The sequence below is a fragment of the Lolium rigidum genome, chromosome 3 (genome assembly GCF_022539505.1).
Source record: "Lolium rigidum isolate FL_2022 chromosome 3, APGP_CSIRO_Lrig_0.1, whole genome shotgun sequence".
Taxonomy (NCBI): Eukaryota; Viridiplantae; Streptophyta; class Magnoliopsida; order Poales; family Poaceae; genus Lolium; species Lolium rigidum.
The window spans coordinates 230,548,840-230,574,444 of NC_061510.1; the positions used below are offsets into that span (position 1 = coordinate 230,548,840).

General features: G+C 45.9%; 1 protein-coding gene across 1 annotated transcript; it reads right to left on the bottom strand.

Annotated features, from left to right (window-relative positions):
- Positions 1-511: 511 nt before the first annotated feature.
- On the bottom strand, positions 512-25,605 carry LOC124696149 (putative cysteine-rich receptor-like protein kinase 20). Its single transcript, XM_047228918.1, has 7 exons — positions 25,576-25,605; positions 20,222-20,296; positions 19,927-20,134; positions 19,613-19,850; positions 19,370-19,520; positions 19,022-19,261; positions 512-631 (listed from the first exon to the last, which is right to left on the bottom strand). The coding sequence occupies exons 1-7, from the start codon at positions 25,603-25,605 to the stop codon at positions 512-514; spliced, it is 1,062 nt and encodes a 353-aa protein (XP_047084874.1).

Consider the following 25,605-nt stretch of genomic DNA (forward strand, 5'->3'; position numbering starts at 1 on the left):
CAGCTGCTTTCTCGCTAGCAGCAGCTGCTAGCGAGAAGAGACATCATACTCTTTCTTAGCATCATCCCTCTTTGGTGGAGAAAAGGGCAATCCGTTTGTTGCAGAAGACGAGCTGTTAATTTTGTTGTAGCGAGCCACAACGTTCGCATGTGACACTCTGCGTTGCGCGGGGCTCTCCGGATTCTGACCAGTAAGGATGTGATTGGTTGCTCGGCTGGATGCTGGAAGTTGTACCAGGAGAAACAGAGTTTAGGATATGTTGTGCACTAGTGGTACCAGCGGAGAAGTAAAGGAGAGACTAATTGGTAGGCCACAAATTATATTTTTCGGCTTCGTTGATACACCACACAATGTTTAGCAGCTCGTATAAGTCTCAATGACTCAATATCGTAACTTTGCACACACTTTGGTAATGTTACCATCAACGAGTTTAGAGCTTAAGGTATTACAAGCGATAACACAAACTTATGACCGCATCAAATATAAGATCCAGACCACGAGGTCGACAAGCTTATGACCACATCAAATACAAGATCCAGACCACGAGGTCGAGGATGACGATGATCAACTTCTTCAGGCTACTGCCTTCATCATGACCTACGATCTTTGGTGGAGCTCCATGAACCTCAACCTGCAGAATCACATAGTAGCCTGACTGTTGCGATAAGAACTGGGAGTAAGCTTCTTCTGCCTTTTACCTAGTCTTGTACCCTTGGTGAAGGTTGTTCTCGCCCATCACAAGAGGCCCAAACTTCTTCCACGAACTGTATACTCCTGGCATTCTCCCATAGTAGACCACATACCAATTGTACTTGTACCAAGACAGAGCATAAGAAACACGGTAGTGAACATACCATTGCAAGACAAGTATTGAACATAAGCTAAGCAACATAAGCATCCATGATCATATAAGCAAAAGCATCACAAAATTTCAATCTATCAGCTAGCGTGATCTTACTAACAACCACACTAGCTACTATGGATTTATCCTACCACCACGTGTTTGAATTGCAAGTAGCCACATGTCGACATGCCAATAGCCCTAGTGTAGACACATGTAAACCTTTGAAATATACTCTACATGGCCATGTGGTGGCAGCAGGTTCGTCCTGAGTGGTCAGCTAGACGACAAGTATGATGTCATGCGACACAACTCACATCACAATCATTGAACTTACATACTTTCCCCCAAGGATCCGATCGAGGGGACAACAATCTGTGACGGCCAATGCCATCCCAGCGGACTGGGCCGGGTGGGCTTTCGGCCAGCGCAAACCATAATGGATCCATGACGGGCAAGCCAAACCGCCAGCCAGGCCATCTGTGACGCGAGGTTGCCCACGGAATTCCAAAACCATCAGCAGCACGTCTCTATGACGGTTTTTGGATATTTGCCGACGAAGTAAAATCGTCAGCGAAACCCGAGAATGTTGTAGTGGATGGAGCCAAAACAGATCCCGCCACCAATAATCATTGAGTTCTTGCTTGGTGAAGAAGGAGCCGCCGAATTCATGATTGCAACGCCTAGGTTTCCCACGAGCGGCGCCAATTGACGAGCAGGTCTATCTCTTTCTCTTGTCCTTTGCTTGGAAACTCCCGTGAGCTTGACCGAGTGCTTCTTTTCGTTTTCTTGAAAAAATCGTGTACGGGGCCTGCTCCTTGCGAGTACCAATTGCTAGCGTGAGTACCCGGTAGTTGTGCTAATTAATGAGCACCTGATAGTTGTACTACTCCTGTGAAGATTTGCTACATCATTGATTAATTCACTTGATTGTCAGCTATGGTGGAGATGATGGGGGAAGCCAGTCTAGTAGTATTTAAAGGAGGGAGAAGGAGATACACCTATTCCATCAACTACTGCAGTTTGGAGAAGATGAAGAGAAAAGGTGGAATCCATCAATGCAATTCATGAGTGGAGAAGAAGATGGGCGTTGGAGAGGAGGAGATGAAGGTGTAGAGGCAAGCAGTTGGATCAGGGAACATAGAGATCTGCGGGGAAGACAATATATATTCTTGGGACAGAACATCAGATTAAGAGAAGTACTGTAATATGCTGAACTTGACGCACCAAATCGCCGGAAAAATGTAACGTGGTTAAATAGGATGACGTGGCTGCACGAAATTGCATATAATTCTTGTAGTGGGGGATTGCTATTTAGACATAAAAGATATGTGGGTTTATTTCTTCAAGTTGAAGAATGAGAGTTAACAAACCTTCATCGGCTTTGCCACCGAAGTGCAACGTAACACAAATTCCTATATTGGCAATAAGAAGTGAAAATGGCTATGAGTTCAAAAACTACGCTCTTAATGGTTTTCTTAGTGACGAGGGGATAAGACATCAATATTCCGTTGCATACACCCTCAACAAAATGGTGTTGCAGAAAGGAAGAACCAGACTCTTATGGATATGACAGGGTTTATCTTGGCGGAGTTTTAATCTCCATTCAACTTTTGGGCCGAGGACATCTCCACCGCATGTCATTCATCTAACCGGCTCCATCTCTGCAAATGCTTGAACAAGACTCGATATGAAATTCCCTCCAGACACAAGCCTGATATTTCCTACTTCAAGGTGTTCGATTGTAAGTGTTTCTATAAAATCAAGGGTGTATGTTTGTCTAAATTTGAATCCAAAGCATTGGATGGTATATTTTTTTGGTTACGGTACCGAATCCCACACGTATAGAATCTATGATAAAGCCTCTGGGATTGTAGTTGATTCTTGTAGTGTGGTGTTCGATGAAAATGATGCCTTTCAAGTGGACCAAGTTGATATTTGTACAGATAATGAAATACCTCAGGACGCCACGGTATCCAAGAGAGACACGAGGTTAATTAGTGAGAAAAAGAGAAATGTGCTCTGATTTGTTTCCAATTTTGTCTAGGAACACTGAGGTGAGCGAGACGTGGTCCCAACCCTATGCGGCCTCACACATCAGCATAAGGGGCATTGCCATTGACCAGGCGATAACACTCATTTGATTTTTTGTGAGAGTTTGTGACAAAATTCTGGGAAAAGTGAAAAAAATTAGATGCAAAGTGTATATATAAAAGGGATTTCTATTTTCGTGCCCTCGGTTCCTTAGTTGTGCTCAGTTTTCCCCAGCTCCTTAGTTTTTCCTCAGTTTTCCCCAAGTCCTTGTTTGAAACCCGCAGAAGCAGCTCCGACGGCAGGAATCCGTTAAGTTGACCGTTCCGTGCTGACGAGTGGGGTCGTGTTGTTTGTGGGGTCGCGTCGTGTGGGGCTAGTAGGAAGGAACCGCGTGGGACAGGACGAGACCATGTTTGTGTGGCCGTGTGGGGCCGTAGCGTGTGGAGCCGTGTGGGTCCGGGACGTGGGCACGAGTGGTTTCTGTCTCTTTCGCCCAGATTAGCAGTTTTCAATGTACCTTTTTCCTCTCTCTCGCTCGATCTCATTCCTATTTGATAGCCCAAATTGGTAGCAAATCTAGAGCAGCTTCTCCTTCTGTTTTTTAACGACATTCATTTCTTTATGCCTTCATTTTTACCCAATCATGTAGAAAATCTAGGGCACAAATCCAGAGAAAATATAGGATAAGCTTGCATAGAGCAGCCAACATAGCATAGATATATTCACGACAGATCCAACAGTAGTACCGATAGAACCCTACAACATAAGCTACATTTTACATGAATTTAAGCTGCTCTACAGATAGAGCAGTCACATACGAAGAGTGCGAGTAGGCATGTTCAACGCCTCTAGGTTGCGCTCGTGACTCGCCCGGAGGTTGCGCGAGTGAATCCCAAGTGCTTTGTGTTTGGCCATGAACGCATGCACGTTCACCGTCGTTCCAACTCTAGCGCCGCATCTGCCAATGGATTCAGCATGGTTCACCAGGCAGTTGAAGTCGGTGGCGCGGAGCTTCCCGTTGCAGAAGGGGCACTTGTAAATGCCTCGAGCAAAGGGGCCATCGTAATGGCCGGACTGCAGCCTCCTGAGGATGTGACGAGTCTTGGTGTGGAAGGACTCGTCGTCGCTGTCGACGTCGCTGCTCTGCACCTGTCACGTAGCACCAAAGATCGTGCAAAAAACATGGAGTCAGTTGCAACGATGATGGAACAGAGAGTGAACAAAGATCATGCATGATAATATGGGCTCGAAAAAAAGAGGTAGCCTCAGTTACATTGGACACACTTATATCCGGGATTTGAGTCGATAAACCAAAGATCATGCACAACAAATTTGAACACACCAATTGTTTACTGACCAAACCCTGAATCAATTTGTGCCCAAATATTCATCATCATCGGCATAAATCTTAAACAAAAGCAAATCACAAGCACTAATAACGCAAGATCTAACACAAAAGGATTGAACTAGGAACAGACGCATCCTAATAACGCTAGATCTAACACAAATGGATTGAACTAGGAACAGACGAACCCTAATAACGCTAGATCTAACACAAATGGATTGAAATGGGATAAGAACAAGGGAGCAAAGGGTTACCTCTGGCTCGTCGTCGACGATGCTGGTGTCGTAGGGGTTCTCCGACGCGACGTACGGCACTGGTTCGTACGGGTCCCAAGCGACGGGGGCCTGGACGGGGGCCTGGACGGTGGCGGCGGCCGATGCGCCGGCGGCTGATGCGTCGACTGCTACGTTGGAAGCAGCGACGAGGGGCCTCGGACGGGGGCGGTGGCCGATGCGCCGGCGGCTGATGCGCCGACAATGGGCATCTCATTCTTCTCCATCGCGGGCGGCTTTCTTCGGGGTTTTTTCTTCGGTTGTGGAGAAGATGATGGGACGGAGAGGCGGTTGCGGTGAGAACGTGCGTCGAGGGAGAGGAAAAGGGCTCTATAAAGACGAAGGTGGCGTGTACCGCAACACGCGTCCGCTATGCACGGCTGCAGCGTGCACTTGCGACACGAGTCTAACCCCGGGACGTTTGGTGTACTCGGTTATAACCTCGGGCCTTATACAGAAATTTTATCCGTACTCGGTTTTCCCCTCGAGTACTTAGACTGGCAAGTGCAATATACTCAGTTTTACCCTCAAGTAGCTAGTCAACAGAGAGTCAACAAATGAGATTAACATATCTAACTGAGGCATTTCATGCGCAAAAAAATTCAAAAAAATAAAAACATAGTGGCACCTACTCATGGAGTCTTCCTACACAACCTGCCACCAAGAAAACCTTAACAAAAATATATAAATCAAGTTTTACCACAAATTGCCACTTCTCAGAATCACTAGTGTAGCTATGAATATGCATGGTTTTCCACTCAAACCCCTTTGCAAAACATCTTCCCCAAAAACATAGTTTGTCTAAATGATGCCATAATTGTCACACTCATGTATATTTGATTTTGCAAATAATTTGATGTATCCCAATATGAATTATATTGAACAAAACATGCATTTTTCATTTTTTAATTCTTTTTGTTTGAATCCCTTAGTCTATTTACTATTTATGTGCCCTTGGATTGTTAGTACTACTCAGTTTTGCCCTCAAGTTCTGTCACAAATGCTCTCAGAAGCCCAAACTTATCCTGATTGGTTGAGCGGTTGTCACACGGATCGACTCCACGAACCGTTGATCAACTGATCTAACGGGTAGTATACCCCTCCCCGTCTCTTCGTGGCCACCCCTCTCTCTCTCTCTTCGTGGCCACCCCTCTCTCTCTTTGTCGGTGGATATAGTTTTGGCTTTCGCTTTCCTTTTTCTTTTAGGGGATATAGTTTTGGCATATAGTTTTAGTAATTTGAAACGGCCCAAAAGTGGTATAATTTTGGTATAAACATGAGGCATACATATTTGCGGATTTCGGTGAATGCATTATTGTCACCCCCTAACAATTATCAACTATCTTTCGCTTTCCTTTTTCTTTTAGGGGATATAGTTTTGGCATATAGTTTCGGTAATTTGAAACGGCCCAAAAGTGGTATAATTTCGGTATAAACATGAGGCATACATATTTGCGGATTTCGGTGAATGCATTATTGTCACCCCTCTAACAATTATCAACTATCTTTCGCTTTCCTTTTTCTTTTAGGGGATATAGTTTTGGCATGTAGTTTCGGTAATTTGAAACGGCACACACTAATATAGTTCGGTGAGCAATGATAAGAATCCCTTGTATAAACATGAGGCATACATAAAGCATTCCAATATAGTTGGTAATTTCGGTGAATGCACACACTAACCATGAAAACAACTACAAGTACATGTAACTGAATAATGAATTTGTAACAAGGTATCCCTTGTAACAACTTCTAGCGCCTGGTGAGCAATGATAAGAGTCCGATCGCAATTATACAACAGAAAAAACAACCAGCTATCAGATTAGCGTGCTTCTTCAACTCGATCAGCTCCCTTAACTGCTTGTTCATTTTCTTCAGTTCTCCCTTCACTTCCACCAGTCCTACATTGGGAGCATTAGGCATAATCGGAACGGCTCCTCTCTCCGCCACATTCTCTACAGCAAGTCCCCCCCTCCCAAATTGCGCTCCCCAATAGCGGCAATTGATTCACCGCAATTGAAGCCTCTGAACGTACACATCGATCCACTCGAAATACCTGCATTTCTTCAGGATCTGAAAACAACAACGGGAACCCTAAATCCCAAATTCGATGGAATAGCAAGAAAATCGAGAGAAAACAGAGAAATTGGAGCGAGATCTAACCTTATCCCCCTCTCTATATGGCAAGCTCTCGCATGCAAGGAACTCACGTCCACGGTTGCCGTTCTCGTCCGTGTTACGGATCGACCGCTTCGAGGCTCTCGGCGTGGGCGATCGGGGCATCTTGCCAAAGGCACCTTGGTCCATACTGCGGCCATGAAGAACGGGAGGTCGAAGAGAAACTAGACATCACCCGCCCGCCGGAGAAGGGCTGCCGGCTGGCGGAGAAGAAGAACAATGGGGCGCGGGAAAAGAAAGGGAAGCAATAGCACGGGCACGGGCGCGAGGGCCGGCTCGGGCTCCCATTTTGCAACGGTCACCTGGGTAAGTTGTGGGTCCGGCGCACTTAACGTGGACAAGTTATGGGTCCCACGATGATCTGGATAAGTGAAGACGTGTCCACTGCGGGGCACCAACAGCGGCCCCACTTGCCAGCACCAACCAACGTCAACTAACGGGATTCACTGGTGAAAAAACAGGCTTCCGGGAAGCCCCATAAGTCGCGAAGGTAAAGGAACCGCGACTAATGGGGTCTTTAGTCGCGGTTCGTGTGGCGAACCGCGACCAAAGGCCTGGGCCCAGGGCGCACGGTGGCCAGCTGGTGCACGTGGGGGGCTTTAGTCGCGGTTGGCCAGCCCAACCGCGACTAAAGGTGTCCGAAGGCCTTTAGTCGCGGTTGGTCAGCCCAACCGGGACTAAAGCCCCTCCCTATATATACCCATCCAGCAGCCAACACTTAGCCATTTGGAGCCATTCTCTTCACAAACTTCACAAGTGAGTGTTAGGTTTGCTTTTGGTTCCTCTTATGCACATAAGGTGTTTGATGAAATGCCCCAAGAGCATGAAACAAACATGATATGAAGTGTTGGAGTCACACTTGAGCTTTCTCATTTATTTTTTCCTCCTCGATCGCGGTTAGCAACTTGAACCTTTGATGTGTCATTGATAAAATATGCATGTGTGTGTAGTTCATTGTTTAATTTATATTGTTTGTAGCTAGTTAGTTTAACAAATGCATGATGGTTAATTATATATTTTATATTATAATAATGCGGATGAATCGGCAATGGATGTACGGTAACCGACTCTCCGGCGAGTTCAAGTACGGGTTTGAAAGATTTCCTCGTAGTGGCTAATGCGAACAAGCGAGGGGGTTTTGTTATCTGTCCATGTGTTAAGTGTAAGAATCGAAGGGTTACTCTTCCTCAAGAGATGTTCACATGCACTGCTTCGGCACGGTTTCATGCCAAGCTATAATTGTTGGACCAAGCATGGAGAAAGAGGGGTTATAATGGAAGAAGATGAAGAAGGGGATGATTTCAATGATGAAAGCTATCTTTCTCATTTCGGTGATACTTTCATGGAGGATGCTTGAAGGTGAAGGGGAAGGTGAAGAAGAGGCACGTGATGATCCCGTTGATGATCTTGGTCGGACCATTGCCGATGCACGGAGACTGCTGCGAAACTGAAAAAGAGAGGGAGAATTTGGATCGCATGTTAGAGGATCACAGGGAAGGCGCCGTACCCCGGATGCGACGATGGTCCGAAAAAGCTGGGCTGCACTGCTGGATTTGTCTGAGATGGAAGGCACGAGCGGTGTAGGCGACTCGGCATTTGAAAACTTGCTGAAAATGTTGAAGAATATGTTTCCAAAGAATAACGAGTTGCCCGCCACTACGTACGAAGCAAAGAAGGTTGTCTGCCCTCTAGGTTTAGAGGTTCCGAAGATACATGCATGCATCAACGATCGCATCCTCTACCGCGGTGAATACGAGAATTTGAATGAATGCCGGTATGCACTCGCATTGCGTTATAAGATCGAGGCGATGACCCCGGTGACGATGTTGAGGGCCGGAAACCCGGGAAGAGGGTTCCCGCCAAGGTGATGTGGTATGCTCCTATAATACCACGGTTGAAACGTCTGTTCGGGAACAAAGAGCATGCCAAGTTGTTGCGATGGCACAAAGAGGACCGTAAGTCGGACGGGGAGTTGAGACACCCCGCGGATGGAACGCAATGGAGAAAGATCGACGAGAGAGTTCAAAGATTTTGCAGCTGACGCAAGGAACATAAGATTTGGTCTAAGTACGGATGGCATGAATCCTTTTGGCGAGCAGAGCTCCGGCCATAGCACCTGGCCCGTGACTCTATGCATCTACAACCTTCCTCCTTGGTTGTGCATGAAGCGGAAGTTCATTATGATGCCGGTGCTCATCCAAGGTCCGAAGCAACCCGGCAACGACATCGATGTGTACCTAAGGCCATTAGTTGATGAGCTTTTACAGCTGTGGGGCAGACACTGGTGTCCGTGTGTGGGATGAGCACAAAGAAGAGGAATTTGACCTACGAGCGTTGCTTTTCGTAACCATCAACGATTGGCCTGCTCTTAGTAACCTTTCGGGACTTGTCAAATAAGGGATACAATGCATGCACGCACCGCTTACATGAGACTGAAAGTGTACATTTGCCAAATTGTAAGAAGAACGTGTACCTTGGGCATCGTCGATTTCTTCCGAAAGGTCATCCGATAAGAAAGAAAGGCAAGCATTACAACGGCAAGGCGGATCACCGGCCGAAGCACTGCGGAACACTACTCGGTCTTCGAGGTATTTGATATGGTCAAGGGTTTGAAAGTCATCTTTGGAAAGGGTCCTGGCGGACAATCGAGTTCCGAAGGGAGCGCGACGGGCACGTAGCCATGTGGAAGAAGAAATCTATATTCCGGGAGCTAGAATATTGGAAAGTCCTAGAAGTCCGCTCTGCAATCGACGTGATGCACGTTACGAAGAATATTTGCGTGAACATCCTAAGCTTCTTGGGCGTGTATGGGAAGTCAAATGATACAAAGGAATCACGGCGAGGACCGAGCAAAGTTTGAAAGACCACGATGACAAGCATCCGGAACGGTTTCAAGGTCGTGCCGACTACGCTCCGACCAAAGAAGAGAAGGTCATCTTTTTTGAATGCACGAGCGAGTATGAAGGTCCCGTCGGATTCTCGTCCAATATAAAGGGAATAATAAACATGGCGGAGAAAAAGTTCCAAAACACGAAGTCTCACGACTCGCCACGTGATTATGACGCAATTGCTTCGATTGCTTTGAGGGGGCTCCTAGCGGAAAATGTTCGAGTAGCCATTGTGAAGCTATGTGCATTCCTCAATGCAATCTCTCGGAAGGTAATCAATCCGGAAGTTCTACCACGGTTACGAACGATGTGATCCAATGTCTTGTCGGTTTCGAGTTGGTGTTCCCGCCATCCTTCTTCAATATTATGACGCACCTCCTGGTTCACCTAGTCGATGAGATTTCCATTCTCGGTCCCGTATTTCTACACAATATGTTCCCCTTCGAGAGGTTCATGGGAGTATTAAAGAAATATGTTCGTAACCGTGCTAGGCCAGAAGGAAGCATCGCCAAGGGCTATGGAAATGAGGAGGTAATTGAGTTTTGTGTTGACTTTGTTCCTGACCTTAAGCCGATTGGTCTTCCTCAATCGCGGCACGAGGGGAGACTAAGTGGAAAAGGCACGATCGGAAGGAAATCAATGATATGTATGGACGGCCATTCTCCGATCGAAGCACACCACACGAGTTCGACCAATTCCAGCTTGGTGGCTCCGTACTTTGAGAAACACAAGAATATTTTACGCTCGGACAACCCTGGGAAGCCTGAATCCCGGATTAGGAAGGCCCACATGGAGACTTTCGGCAGTTGGTTGAGAAAACATTTAATGAGTGACAATAAGGTTGTAGATCAGCTGTACATGTTGGCCAAGACACCATCTTCGACTATAACGACTTTCCAAGGGTACGAGATAAATGGGAATACATTTTACACGATCGCCCAAGATAAAAAGAGCACCAACCAAAACAGTGGTGTCCGCTTTGATGCGGCAACCGAGAATGGGCAAAAGGTCACATATTATGGTTACATAGAGGAGATATGGGAACTTGACTATGGACCCTCCTTTAGGGTCCCTTTGTTCCGGTGCAAATGGTTCAAGCTAACGAGGAGGTGGGGTAAAGGTGGACCAGCAATACGGAATGACAATGGTGGATTTCAACAATCTTGGTTACCTTGACGAACCATTCGTCCTAGCGAAAGATGTCGCTCGGGTTTTCTATGTGAAGGACATGAGTAGCAAGCCGAGGAAACGGAAAGATAAGAAAACGATCGGTACATCATGCGATGATCCAAAGCGCCACATTGTTCTTTCGGGGAAAAGAAACATCGTGGGAGTGGAGGACAAGACAGACATGTCAGAAGATTATAATATGTTTGCTGAAATTCCGCCCTTCAAAGTGAACACCGAGCCCAAGCATTAAGTTAAATGATGAGGATGCTCCATGGATACGGCACAATCGTAAGCAAGCGGGGACACAAGGGAAGAAATGATGTGTAATAATTTATTATTGTACCAAACTTTGTTGAATGAATCATGTGAATTATATTACCCGTGATGTGTTTAATTGGTGTCCATTTTCGAATGATTCAATTGACTCGAGATAGCACCGATGATACATGAAATTTGGAGTGACTAAGTCATACTCCTGCATACATGAAATTTGGAGTGACTAAGTCATACTCCACGCATACATGAAATTTGGAGTGACTAAGTCATACTCCCGCATACATGAAATTTGGAGTGACGATTTAGTCATACTCCCGCCTAGGCGTATAATATGCATACTCGTAGTCTTCATAGCCGCCGCCGTTGTCTGGTAGTCGTCGCCTTCTAAGTTGCCGGCGTCGTCGTCGCTGCTGTCGTCGGCTGTCGTCGGGCGGCGCTCGTGGCTCGAGCCGAGGGTAGCGCAGGCGGGGGATATCGCCGGCCGTGATGTAGTCCATGACGCTCCGCGGAGTCCGGCCGTACCACCATAGCCGACGGCCGGCCTCGTGGAAGTTTCCGGGAGGCGGACCGTCCTCCTCATACCCGGCGAGCGCCCTCTCACGCCGATTGATGAAGAAGGCGTCCCAAGTATGTCGGTTATCGGGATGCCGGCGGGGATTCATCCGCTGCTCCGGCGTGAGGTCGAGGTAGTAGTGGTTCGTGATGGCCGCCCGGCGCGCGGTACCACGAGGGACGGGAGGGACCGGCACGCCGCCGACGCTTAGGCTCCGGCCGGCGGGGACGCGGTAGCCGGTGGGCAAGGGTAGTTCGAGGCGCAAAGCTCCTCCACCTGCTCGGTAGGTTAGAGTGGGTGCGGTGGAAGCCATGAGAGAGTGATGAGAGATTGTAGAGATGTGATAATGCTTGGCCAAGCCGGGCTACATATATGGAGTGACAAATGGCGGAAAAAATGGGAGCGGGAAGAAAGTGGCGGGAAGAAAGAGGCGGGAAGAAAGTGGCGGGAAGAAAGAGGCGGGAAGAAATTGGCGGGAAGAAAGAGGCGGGAAGACGGGGAAGAAATGGCGGGAAGACGAGGCGGGAAGAGGGGGTCGGCGGAAAGACAGAGGCGGGAATTGAATTAGTTTTATTTTTCTGAATTTTTTGATATATTATTTGTATTTTTAAATTTTTGAATTGAATTGGTTTTATTTTTATGAATTTTTTGATATATTATTTGTATTTTTAAAATTTTGAATTGAATTAGTTTTATTTTTCTGTATTTTTTGATATATTATTTGTATTTTTAAAATTTTGAATTGAATTAGTTTTATTTTTCTGTATTTTTTGATATATTATTTGTATTTTTAAAATTTTGAATTGAATTAGTTTTATTTTTCTGTATTTTTTGATATATTATTTGTATTTTTAAAATTTTGAATTGAATTGGTTTTATTTTTCTGAATTTTTTGATATATTATTTGTATTTTTAAAATTTTGAATTGAATTAGTTTTATTTTTCTGTATTTTTTGATATATTATTTGTATTTTTAAAATTTTGAATTGAATTAGTTTTATTTTTACGTATTTTTTGATATATTATTTGTATTTTTAAAATTTTGAATTGAATTAGTTTTATTTTTCCGAGTTTTTTGTATTTTTAACATTTTGAAAAACAAAAAGTAATTCAAAAATACCTTTAGTCGCGGTTGGCCTCGCCAACCGCGACTAAAGGTCTGTGCGCGCGCGGGAACGAAAACCGCTGAAAAAAGCCTTTAGTCGCGGTTGGGTTGGCCAACCGCGACTAAAGGTACCCTTTAGTCGCGGCTCTCCTCCCCAACCGCGACTAAAGGGGGGGGGGCTATAAATAGTTTTCCCGAACCGTCGCCAAACACATCGTCTTCTTCGCCCGCTCCGTCCCTCTGCCGATCGAGAGCTCGCGCGCCCACCGTCGCCGTCGCCGTCGCCGAGCCTCGCCGTCACCGCGCCTCGCCGTCGCTGCGCAGACGCCGTCACCGCCGCTCTGTACGTCGCCGCCGCCCTCCGCGTACGTGTACCGCGCGCCCGTGTCGATCCGTACGGTGTAACGCCCGCGCGCGCGCCAGGCCGCCGCCGCCGCCGCCGCCGCTCTGCTCGCCCAGGGGGCGCTCTGCTCGCCGTCGCCGTGCCCGACAGCCGCCGCCGCCGCCGCCGTCGCCGTGCCCGACAGCCGCCGCGGCCGCCGTCGATCCGGAGATCAGAGAGAGAGAGAGAAGGGCCGGGCGCCGCCCGACCTTTTTTTTTTTCTTTTTTAGTTTTTTTTTTCTTGTAAAATTTTACTAAAATATCACTTAAAAATGAACTAATTAAAATTTGACTTAAAAATATCACTTAAAAATGAACTAATTAAAAATGAACTTAAAAATGAACTAACTAAAAATGAACGCGTACGTGTTCCACGTAGCTAGCTAGACACCGATCGACCCTCCTCCGCCGCTTCCCTTTCCGCTTTAGTTGTTGTTGTTGTTCTTAATTTCCCTCCGCGCCCGCACGTCATGCTGCATCCACCGAGAAGAAAAGAAAAGAAAAGCGGCTCTGCCCTTTCGCCACCGCCACCGCCACCGCCGCCCCCTTTCACCACCGCCACCGCGCGCGTATACTGAGGGGGGAGCGAGCCCCTCGTCGCCCCCTCCGCATACGCCTCCCTCTCCGTGACGCCGTCGTCTACCGCCCCGTCTCTTGCTCTTCCGCGACACCCTCTCCCAACCCCTTCCAGCTCGCCGGCCCCCTCCTTTTTGCCACCGCCCTTTCGCCACCGCCACCGCCCCTTCTTCACTTAATTAATTTGTTTTGACTACATGTTTTCGGGACCGACATATGGCGGGCGATAGAGCTGACCCGATTCTCGGACAACTATGATCCGGACGCTGAAGACCATATGTTCGGCATCATAAAAGGCGATATTCCTTTTGTGCCGACCGGAGAAGAAGAAGATGATATCGCTTCTTATCCGAACTTTGAGTGTGAAGATGAAGGGCGCCGTCAGCAAGCGGATGATGCCGAAGAAACGTCGATAAACGACGATCTTCAATTGGAAGTAGCAACCACCTCCGGCGCCGAGGTATATATATATATACATATTGAGCGTATGGTGATACAACTAACTGATTTGAATAAATGTGTGTGTACTAACGCGCGCGACTCTCTTTCTTATTTTAGCCCTCGGCCGGATCGTCGAAAAAATCGAGTACGTCGTCGTCAAAGCGTGGCGCAACCAAGACGATGAAACCAGGAGAAACATGCACCATCGATGTTGTCGACGAAGAAACCGGCAGGCCGCTGGAGCCCGAGCAAGAACGCCACCAAGTTTGTCAGCCAATGCGGAGCCGTTGTTAGAGACAACGTCTCGATCACCCGCCAGGAGTGGAATGAGCCAAAGAAGGCACGTGTTGGTTTCACTTTTGTCGAACAGAGAGAAAAAAAAGATTGCTTCAAAAAGCTTATGGAACATTTCGTTCTACCTCCGGAATACCGCAAATACGATGAGGAGGGTAACAAGATTGCGGAAAACAAGAAGAGGCGCAAGCTAGTCAAACAGTTCGCTCTTTCTAGGATGGCCAACGCATTCCGGAAATACAAGCAAAATCTAGCCCATGACTTTGTCAACCAGGGCAAGACTCCGGATTTCAAAGGACAATATGAGAAACTGCAACATGATTGGCCAGAATTTGTGAAGCAAAAGAAATCGGAGCAGTTCCTTGAACTATCGAAAAAAATAAGGAAAATGCGGCCAAGAAGGAGTACAATCATAAAATGGGGCCGGGAGGGTATCGCTTTTGGCAGCCTAAGTGGGAGAAGATGGAGAACGAGCCGAGGGCGCGAGGAATCCGTCCGAGTACGGAGGGATGGGACCCAAGGGCCAAAAGCTGGTGGTACGGGCATGGGGGATCGGCTGAACCCGGAGACGAGGGGAGTGTGTTTATCGGGGCAAAATAATTACACCCACCCAAAAGCTTATTGAGGCAATGAGGGAGGCTCAAGAGGGGAGGATCAGGTTCAACGGAGAGAACGACGCCACGACAAAAGCCCTCGGGAATCCCGAACACGGAGGACGTATACGAGGCATGGGGCCCATTCCGTGGAAAATAGGGTTCCCCGGAACGATGACCCGTACGGTTACGAAGCCGTAAGAGAAAGATGGATCGGGATGCGGATGTTGTGGCGAAGTTGGTAACTGAAATGGATGTGATGAAGAAAACCGTGAGTGTACTAGTCGCCGAAAGAGATGCATCTCGGGCGCAGCATGCTCGAAGATCATCCAATGGATCTCGGAAGCCAGCGGCGGAGAAGAAGCGAGCGTGGCTTCCACGGAGGCCTCACCGGCTGGTGCACCGACGATAGAAATTACTGCACCGGAGCCTCGGTGGTCGAAATTACTGCACCGGAGCCTCCTCGCTACCCCGTGGACGATATAAAGGAGATGAAAGCATGTCATCCGTATTATCCTATCGGGAACATGTCCATGAAGGTAGCCATCGGCGGTGCTTTACCACCCGGAGCACTCCACCACAACAACCCCATTCAAGATGGCTATGCTCGTGTGACGGTGGAGGAGATAGTCCAAGGGTTTGAGGACCTGGACATTGACATTGCTACACACTGAAGGGGTGAAAAGACTTGGAGATGTCAAGCGCCGGTTCATTCTATGGCGGAAGAAATTTATCAAGTTTCCGGGCGAGGCGCCAACAAGTCCACCCCCGTACGGTGGTGGTGGTGGCGGTGGCGGTGACGGTGGCGGTGGCGGTGACGGTGGCGGTGGCGGTGACGGTGGCGGTGGTGCTTCACCTAATACACCTCATTCACGTCGGCCGACGCCGCCGCCCCCGGTCCTCGTCCGGCGGGTGATCGGACACCGGTACCGCCCCCAATCCACCTCCGGCGAAGAAGCGGAAGCAGTCCTGGGTTATTAACCCGGACCCTTACGTACCTAAGAAAACAAAGGTACCGGAGGTATCACCGAAGCCTCTCCCCACGAGGCCTTGGGAAAGTAGTGCCGAGGAAGTCGAGGCGGGCGCGGCTGCTGATTTAGAGAAATGGAAGGCGAACGTCAAGAAGAAAATAGAGGGCGAGCCCAAGCCGGTATATTCGACAAGGAAAAGCGGTGGGCTAAGTCATTTTTGAACACACCGTCCCAAGCCGCGAAGAATCTGCCCGACGACTATTTACGTGAACTTCGTAGGCAAGCACTCGCGTTGAAGACCGAGGAAAGAGTTGGCGGAGAAGAAAGCCTTGAAGGAGGACGAGGCCGAGTCAAAATTAGAAAGGGGGAAAGAAGTTGCCCAGCTCGGGGAACAAAGTAAACAATCGATCGCCCCGCTCATAGTGCAAGCCGCCGGTCCGGATGCCCCCGATATCATAGCAGCTGCGGCAGCTCATGGATTGATCGTAGAAAGTGCCGAGAAAACAAGCGGCCGACTTAGGTATCACTCTTCGTGCGGTGTTAGGCCTTGATGAGGCGCCAATGAAGGACGTAGTATTTTCATATGTGAAGAATGGCCCTCTCATCGAGCTCGCGCGAGGAAGAGGATCTACCTCGACAAATGAAAGGTCTGCTAAATTGGTACAAGGCTTACATAAAACATGAAAACGCCAAAGACTATATCTATGCGGAAGTTAAATATGTGCATCACTTCAAACGTTACTGGGTACAAATTCCTCTGAGTGAATTGTTCCAGCTGTTCAATCTGCGCGAGCTCGACAAATCTATCATCGGTTGCTACGTTCGTAAGTGATTTATTAATTTCTACCCCATCTCGTTCATTGCCTGCACTATATATATATATATTGTCCTAACTATCTTGTTGTGTACGCTATATATTATGCGGAATGAAGAAGCGGGAAATGCGAATAAGGAACATCCATGATGTTGGGTTCATTGACCCACACATCGTTAATTCATATGTGTTAGAATACCACCCCGCCGACGTGGAGGAAGACCTGTGGCGGTTTATTAGAAAACAGCAAGAGAAAAGTGATATTCTATTTCCTTACCATTTTGGGTGAGTGTTTCTGTCTTGAGCACATTCTCTTTTGTTTACTCCATGCATGGTATGTGGCTAATCGATGAGTTATGCATGATCGTGCATGTATCGTGTCCGCAGAGTTCCACTGGATTCTTATGGTAATTAAAGTTCAGACCTCCTCGGTTCTCGTCCACGACTCTCCGAATATGGATCCGGCGCTTTGGGGCGACATGAGAAAAATGATGCAAAAGTAATTATTTTCATTCATTTGCGCTCTATATCGATCGGCCTATTTCGTTCATCATTTCCTTATATCAAGTAACTAATTAATAACTCTCTTGTTTATTTAATTTTCTTTGCCTCGTAGGGTTTGGAGACGGTTCGTAGATACCAAGGTCGGTGAATTCAAAAAAGAGCTACATTTTAAAATGGCAGTGCCGACGTATGGGGATACTCAGCCACCGGGGACCAATCTATGTGGATACTATGTTTGTGAGAGGATCCGGAGATACTGCAATGAGCGGGACCGGACGTGTGAGAACAACATCACGAGGAATAACCTCCGGAAGACGCTTAGTCCGAAGCTCGCTTCCGACCACTTCAAGAGGAACTAGGCTGGATGGTTGGCGAGGGAAGTCATCGATCCTAGAGGAGAACACTATTACGATGACGTAGATCTTTATACGCACCGGAATTTGTAACTAACTTGTTCAAAATTGTATATGGTCATCCGATATTGAATATATATTGTATATGGTCATCCGATATTGAATATATATTGTATATTACTCTTGAATTCTTTTTGGTTCTAATTTCAAATTTGTTTGAAATTGTACATTCATATGCATGTATGTATACAGTACCGTAGAATATGTGAAACTCCTTCAAAATTAAAACCCAAAAGAAATAAAATAATACAAATTAAAAAGAAACCAGATTTAGGGGGAGGGGGGGGCTAAACCCTAAACCCTGCGGAGGCCTTTAGTCGCGGTTGGCCGGAAGAACCGCGACGAAAGGTCCTCCGCCACGGCGCTCGCTCGCGGCCCACGTGGATGGGCCTTTAGTCGCGGTTCGTGAGGAACCGCGACTAAAGGGGGGGGCCTTTAGTCGCGCTACTTTGGTCGCGGTTGGGCCACCGCGACTAATGGCAGTTGCCAACCGCGACCAAAGCCCCTTTTTCCACCAGTGATTCCTTCCGTCCGAGCTCCTTCTGCGGGTTTCAGACAAGGTTTTGGGGAAAACTGAGGAAAAACTAAGGGGCTAGGGAAAACTGAGCACAACTAAGGAGCCAGGGGCACGAAAATAGAAATCCCTGTATAAAAAGGGAGATATTAGTGTTAGTAATAGACTCTTCTTTTAGAAATGGGGAGCCCCGACCTGTGCATCATTTAATGCAAATAGCCGTTTTGTTGCAAAGTTTTAGAGGTCCGGAGTTTACATCTCATGGGTCATTGTGTACACAAAGATCAAACTGGGGAATATTGGATTGCATGCACTAGCCAACTATTCCAAAAGCCCGAGCTGATGGAAAGATGTAGGCAATTTATTTCAACACTCACCCTACGTCTTTGCCCTTTGGCCTATTGTGACGCATGTTTGGGGAGCCGCAATATTTCTTTTTAATTCTTGCGTTGGCCAGGATTTGGTCCGAGGACCTCCTGCTCTGATACCATATTGAATTGCATGCACTAGCCAACTATTCCAAAAGCCCGAGCTGATGGAAAGATGTAGGCAATTTATTTCAACAGGGAAGAATAAAAAACGTCTCTAATGCAAAGTGACTTTAATCAAGTAGTTTTTTATTCAAGTCCCGGTTGCCTTTGTGAGTATCTCAATTTCTTAAGTTTCTTTTCAAACTAAAATATGCAATCAAGATCAAAAACAAACGAAACAAAAACACACATAAATATAATAATGACTCCCTTGCTGCGTGACTGTTTTGCTGAGTCAACTTTTATATATAGTGTTCGATCCTTGTTTCATCGACCCTGAATCTCGGTAAGAGTAAAACTGTTCACGGAGTGTTGGATATCATCTCTGACTTGCTCCATTTCAGTGTTGCGCCGTGCAAAGTTGGTGGGGGGTTCGGGGGTTGAAAGTGCAATGCTTCCGTTCTCTAGGACGAACACAACAGATGACATATGCGGTCTGTCATCAGGGTTCTCCTGGACACACAAGAGTGCCAAATGGATGCAAAGCAAAACTTCATCCTCTGAACAAGTATCCATGATAGATGAGTCTGCCAATACTTTTGTCTTCCCTTCCTTCCACATATTCCATGACTGTAGTAATCACGACCATCATATTATAATTGTTGCAACTCTAAAAAATAATTTTTGGAAACTTGAAGTAACACTGATAAACTTGGGAGAAGTTATTTGTGTACTCACATAGACTATGAGGTTTGAGAATCCCATGATTTGACCACTAGAGCTTCTTCTTATACCAGTTACAACCTCTAGTAGTAACACACCAAAACTGTAGACGTCAGACTTGGTAGAGAAGACACCATCCATTGCATACTCAGGAGCCATGTAGCCACTACATGATCATTTTAGTTGCACGCATTAATATCGAATGTGAGTTGAATTTATTCAAAGTTTACCATTCACTTTCTTTCAACAGATACTCACTATGTCCCAACAACGCGTTGTGTATTTGCATTTTGTTGGTTATCCCTGAAGATCCTCGCCATACCAAAATCCGCTATCTTCGGTTTCATTTCTGCATCTAGTAGAACGTTTGCAGCTTTGAGATCTCTGTGGATTATGGTCAATCTTGAATCTTGGTGGAGGTAAAGAAGTCCCCTTGCAACTCCTTTGATTATACTAAACCGTGTTTCCCAATCCAACATTGTTCTTTTCAAATCATCTGTGGATATAAATTAATGTAGGGTAAATGTCTCCAATTTGCATTATGAAATTATGGTGTGTTTCTAGAACAATACCGAAAAGGGTAGCATCTAAGCTCATGTTAGGAAGATACTCATATATCAGCAACATTTCAGCTCCCTCAACACAGTATCCAAGAAGTTGAACCAAGTTTCTATGTTGCAATTTTGCAATCAGAATTACTTCGTTTCTGAATTCTTTTATTCCTTGTAGAGAATCCATACTTAGTCTCTTCGCAGCAATTTCCTTACCACCTAACATTCCCTATAAAATAAAATAAAAACATTTTTCACATAAACAAATAAATTTGGTTAATTTTAGCACTATTAAAGGAAAAGTGAACTGAGTGACCTTGTAAACTTTGCCGAAGCCTCCCTGTCCAATCATACACGTATCAGAGAAATTGTGCGTTGCTAGGGCAATTTCCTCAAATCGTACACACAGAAGTTCATGGTCATGTTGATGGTTTATGTCCTGAAGTTCATAAGAGGTACTCATACCATCGGTTGGTATGTTATGGTCTTTTCTCCGTTTCGTGGACTTGCCTGCTCAAGAATGTTACAGTCATTTCTTCTCTAACTCTTTATGTGTATGACTATATCATAGCCATAAAGATAAAATCTTCATATATTTATATGAACTTAGAAAGGAAGCGGCTATTCTGAACACGAGCTCAGATGAGCTCGTTTTATGGACCGCGCAGCTGGTATAGGAAATACTGTTGTTGTGTCAGATACGGGATTAGAAAAAGTGTGTACTCCAGGTGCTGTTCGTATGTACGCTACCTTCGTCCAAGCGGCAGCAGCGCCGCCGGTGACCAAGCGGCAGCCACGGGGGACCCCATGGTTGGATGTTGCAGTAGCAGCACCATGGACCAAGTGTTACAATCGAGATGCACAATAAACGAAGAACGAAAAATAAAACACTGCAGGGGACACGAGATTTTAACGTGGAAAAACCCTTGCAACACACAAGGGAAAAACCACGGGCGCCAGCCAGCAAAACTTCACTATTTCGGTGGTGTTTACAAACGCCGTGGGTGTACAATGATGCGATAAAACCCTAGCGGCGGCTTACAGGGAATATATATAGACGGTGGCAACGATCCATACGGGCGACGGGCCTCGCTCCGCTCGTCAGAAGTTAGCCTCCTTTTAGTATATGAATTTGGATCACAATATAACAAACTCCACCTTGAGACAAATTCCTTGTAGCATGAACTTCAACAATCACCTGAATCAACAAAGAAAACACTTGCTGGCGCCAATAGCCACTTGGGCTAAACAGTTATACCAACCAAGCTTGAGCAAAGCTCAAACTTGGACACGAGACAGAGCTTAGTCATCATATCAGCAGGATTATCATGAGTACTAATCTTGCATACATTCACTTTACCTTTTGCAACCACATCTCTGATTGCGTGGTACTTAATATCAATGTGCTTTGTCCTCTCATGGAACATCTGATCTTTAGTAAGATAAATAGCACTTTGATCGTCACTCGAATAACTTAATGCGGGCATTATCTCCACAAAGCTCGAGCATATAAACCTTTCAGCCAAACAGCCTCTTTACCTGCCTCAAGCAATAGCCATGTACTCAGCCTCGGTAGTAGATTGTGCAACAACATCCTGCAAAGTAGCCTTCCAGCTAACGAGCACATCCACCAACGAGTAAACACATAACCTGTGAGGGACCTTCTCTTATCCAAATCGCCGACGATAATCTGAATCAACATATCCGGCGAGCCCCTCACCAATCCTGCCAAACCTCAAGCAAGCTTTTGATGTGCCGCGAAGGTACCTGAAAATCCACCGAACAGCTTTCCAATGTTCTTTACCGGGATTAGCCATGTATCGACTGACCAAACTCATAGCATATGAAAGATCGGGACGTGAACAAACCATGGCATACATCAAGGAACCAACGAGCACTAGAATAGGGAACTCGAGACATGTACTTAATATCATCTTCGAGCTAGGACATTGCAAAGCCGACAACTTGAAATGAGAAGCAATAGGAGTAGTAACTGACTTTGCATCATGCATATTAAAACGATGGAGAACTTTCTCAATGTACTTTTCCTGACTAAGAAACAACAAACTAGACTTTCTGTCCCTTTTAATTTCCATGCCTAGTATTTTCTTAGCATGACCAAGATCCTTCATCTCAAACTCACTACTTAATTGATTCTTTAAAATAGTGATCTCTTTCATGCTCTTGGCAGCAATCAACATATCATCAACATATAGCAAGCAAATAAATAGGTGATCCATTAACAAACTTGATATACACACAGCTATCATACCGAGATCTCTCAAAACCATGTGTAAGCATAAATGAATCAAACCTTTTATACCACTTGTCGTGGCGATCGTTTCAGACCATAAAGGGACCTCTTTAATTTGCAAACAAGATCCTCCTTACCAGTGCACAACATAACCTTCAGGTTGGTCCATATATATCTCCTCCTCCAACTCACCATGCAGAAAAGCAGTCTTTACATCTAGCTACTCAAGCTCAAGATCATGCATAGCAACAATACCAAAGAAAGCACGAATAGAACTATGCTTCACAACCGGGGAGAATACATCATTATAATCAACACCTGGAATTTGACTGAAACCTTTTGCTACTAACCTTGCCTTAAACCGTGGAGGCTCATTAGGAGACAAACCTTCCTTTCTTTTAAATATCCACTTGCAGCGGACAGCCTTCTTTTGTTTAGGCAAGTGCACAACATCCCATGTGCCATTCTTCTCAAGCGATTGCATCTCTTCTTGCATCGCATCTACCCACTTCTCTTTATCAGTCGAAGCAATGGCTTCAGTATATGTAGCTGGTTCAATATCATGCTCCACCTGTTCAAGCACAACTCAAAGCATAATCAACAATATCACATTCTTGAATTAATCGGGTAGGAGGTGTAATATTTCTCTTAGGGCGGTCAGCAGCAATAAACCGTCCTTGTCGCTGAACAAAAGGTGGTGAAGATGGAACATCAGTATCATCATTGTTGGTTTCAGGAACCACATTTTCATTCTCCTTTGCGTGCTCCACTCGCACGCCAATTCCGTGCTCGCTCATCATCGAAACATCAGGAGAATCAATAGCATCAGAAATATCAGTAGACGAACTATCATTGAACATAACCGCCTCATTAAAAACGACATTCCCGCTCAACACAATTTTCTTAGTTTCAGGATTCCATAATCTGTATGCCTTAACTCCTGAACCATAACCAAGGAAGATGCACTTAACAGCCCTTGGCTCCAACTTTCCATTATCAACATGAGCGTAAGCAGTGCAACAAAAAACTCTCAAATCTGAATAATCAGCAGGCAAACCAGACCATACCTCAATTGGAGTTTTCTTATCAAGTGGAACAGAAGGTGACCTGTTGATGAGATAACATGCGGTGGAGGCCGCTTCAGCCCAAAAACTTCTATGCATCTTTGCATTAGACAACATGCAGCGAGCCCTCGAAATAATAGTCCCGTTCATGCGTTCAGCCACGCCATTCTGTTGAGGGGTGTACGGAATGGTATGATGTCTTACCATCCCATCATTGCTGCAAAACTCATCAAATTCATTTGAACAAAATTCCATACCATTGTCGAGACGGAGTATCTTAACCTTCTTTTCAGTTTGGGTTTCTACCATAACTTTCCACTTCTTAAAAGCAATAAAAACATCAGATTTATGTTTCAGGAAATATGGCCACACTTTCCTTGAGTAATCATCAATAATAGTAAGCATGTAATTAGCACCACCATTAGAAGTTCTACGGGACGGACCCCAAACATCAGCGTGTACATAATCTAAAATGCCTTTGGTGGTATGAACGGAAGCATTAAATTTTACTCTTTTATGCTTACCAAAGATGCAGTGCTCACAGAACTCAAGCTTACCTAAATCGCATCCATCAATTAGCTCTCTCTTTGCCAATTCTGCCATGCCAAGCTCACTCATATGTCCAAGACGCTTATGCCAAAGGTTAGTCTTACTAGTTTCATCAGAACTAACAGCAGCAGCAATACCAGTGCAAAGTGCTACCTCTAAGGACATATAATTTCGCTGAATTCATATCACCAATCATAATAATGAGAGAACCTGATGATACCTTCAAAAGTTTGTTCCCACCTTTGTACTTGTACCCGTCACAATCAAGGGTACTCAAAGAGATCAAATTCCTCGCCATGGAGGGTATGTGTTTCACTCCTGTCAACGTGCGTGTCATCCCATCATGGGTCTTGATCCGAACAGAACCAATGCCAACAATGCTGCACTCGGTTGTCATTCCCCACACGCACAAAATCTCCACTCGCACGGACTCATAAGAACTGAACCAATCTTTGTTACAGCAAATATGAAACGAACATGCGGTATCAAGAATCCATTCGTCATCACGTGAAACACATGCAGCCAAGATAGCTAAGCAATCTCCATCGGAACTATCACTACCAACAATAACAAGCAGCCTCACCCTTACCGGTGACAACGGCAGCCTTACCATTACCATCATTATTTTTCGGTTGGTAAGTTCCGTTCCTTTTCTCCTTGTTCTGCACCTTCCAACAATCATCAATATTGTGGTTAGATTTCTTACAATACCTGCAGAATTTGTCACGTTATTTGGACTTTGAGCGATCTCTGTCGCCCTTTCTCTTATCTCTGTTGTTGTGGTAGTAGTTATCTCGCTGCTCAGGCCTGCCACGGACCTCTAATGCCTCCGCCTTGGAGGACGAACTTTTAGCTTGCACCATAGATTTCATTTTCTCCTTTTGTTGGAGAGCATCATAAACTTCCGCGAGAGTTAGTTTGTCGCGGCTCAATAATATGGTGTCACGAAAATTACTGAAAGAATTAGGCAGCGAGCATAAAAGAAGAAGACCTAAATCCTCATCCTCATACTTAACTTCTATAGACCGCAAATCGAAACAATCTCTTTCCGGGAAGATAGGTGATTCATTACCGAACCTCCCTCTTGCAACTTATGCGAGAACAGCTTCATCTTCACGTGCAATCTGCCCGTGAGATCCTTGGACAAACGGATCTCCTCTAGTTTGACCCATAACTCGGCGGTGGTTTTCTCCTGCGCAGCACTTCCTCGCAGAATATTATTGGACAGATGGAGTTGAATCAACGATAAAGCCTTACGGTCTTTCCGCTTCTCCGCATCGGTCCATGTATCCTTTGCTTTCTCGCCGAAAGCATCGATCGCTTCATCCAGATCTGAAGATTGGGCGAGAATCGCCCTCATCTTCACTTGCCACAAAGCAAATCTCGTGGTGTAGTCCAGCTGCGGTAGATCAAACTTCAGTGACGACATCTCGTAAACCCTAGATCCAAAGAACACGGGCTCTGATACCACTTGTTACAATCGAGATGCACAATAAACGAAGAACGAAAAATGAAACACTGCAGGGGACACGAGATTTTAACGTGGAATACCCTTGCAACACACAAGGGAAAAACCACGGGCGCCGGCCGACAAAACTTCACTATTTCGGTGGTGTTTACAAACGCCGTGGGTGTACAATGATGCGATAAAACCCTAACGGCGGCTTACGGGGAATATATATAGACGCTTCAGCCCAAGCCTCCGGCGACGGGCCTCGCTCCGCTCGTCAGAAGTTAGCCTCCTTTTAGTATATGAATTTGGATCACAATATAACACCAAGCAGCAGCCACGGAGCCAACGACCAAGTGGAAGTAGCAGAGGACGGACGCCAT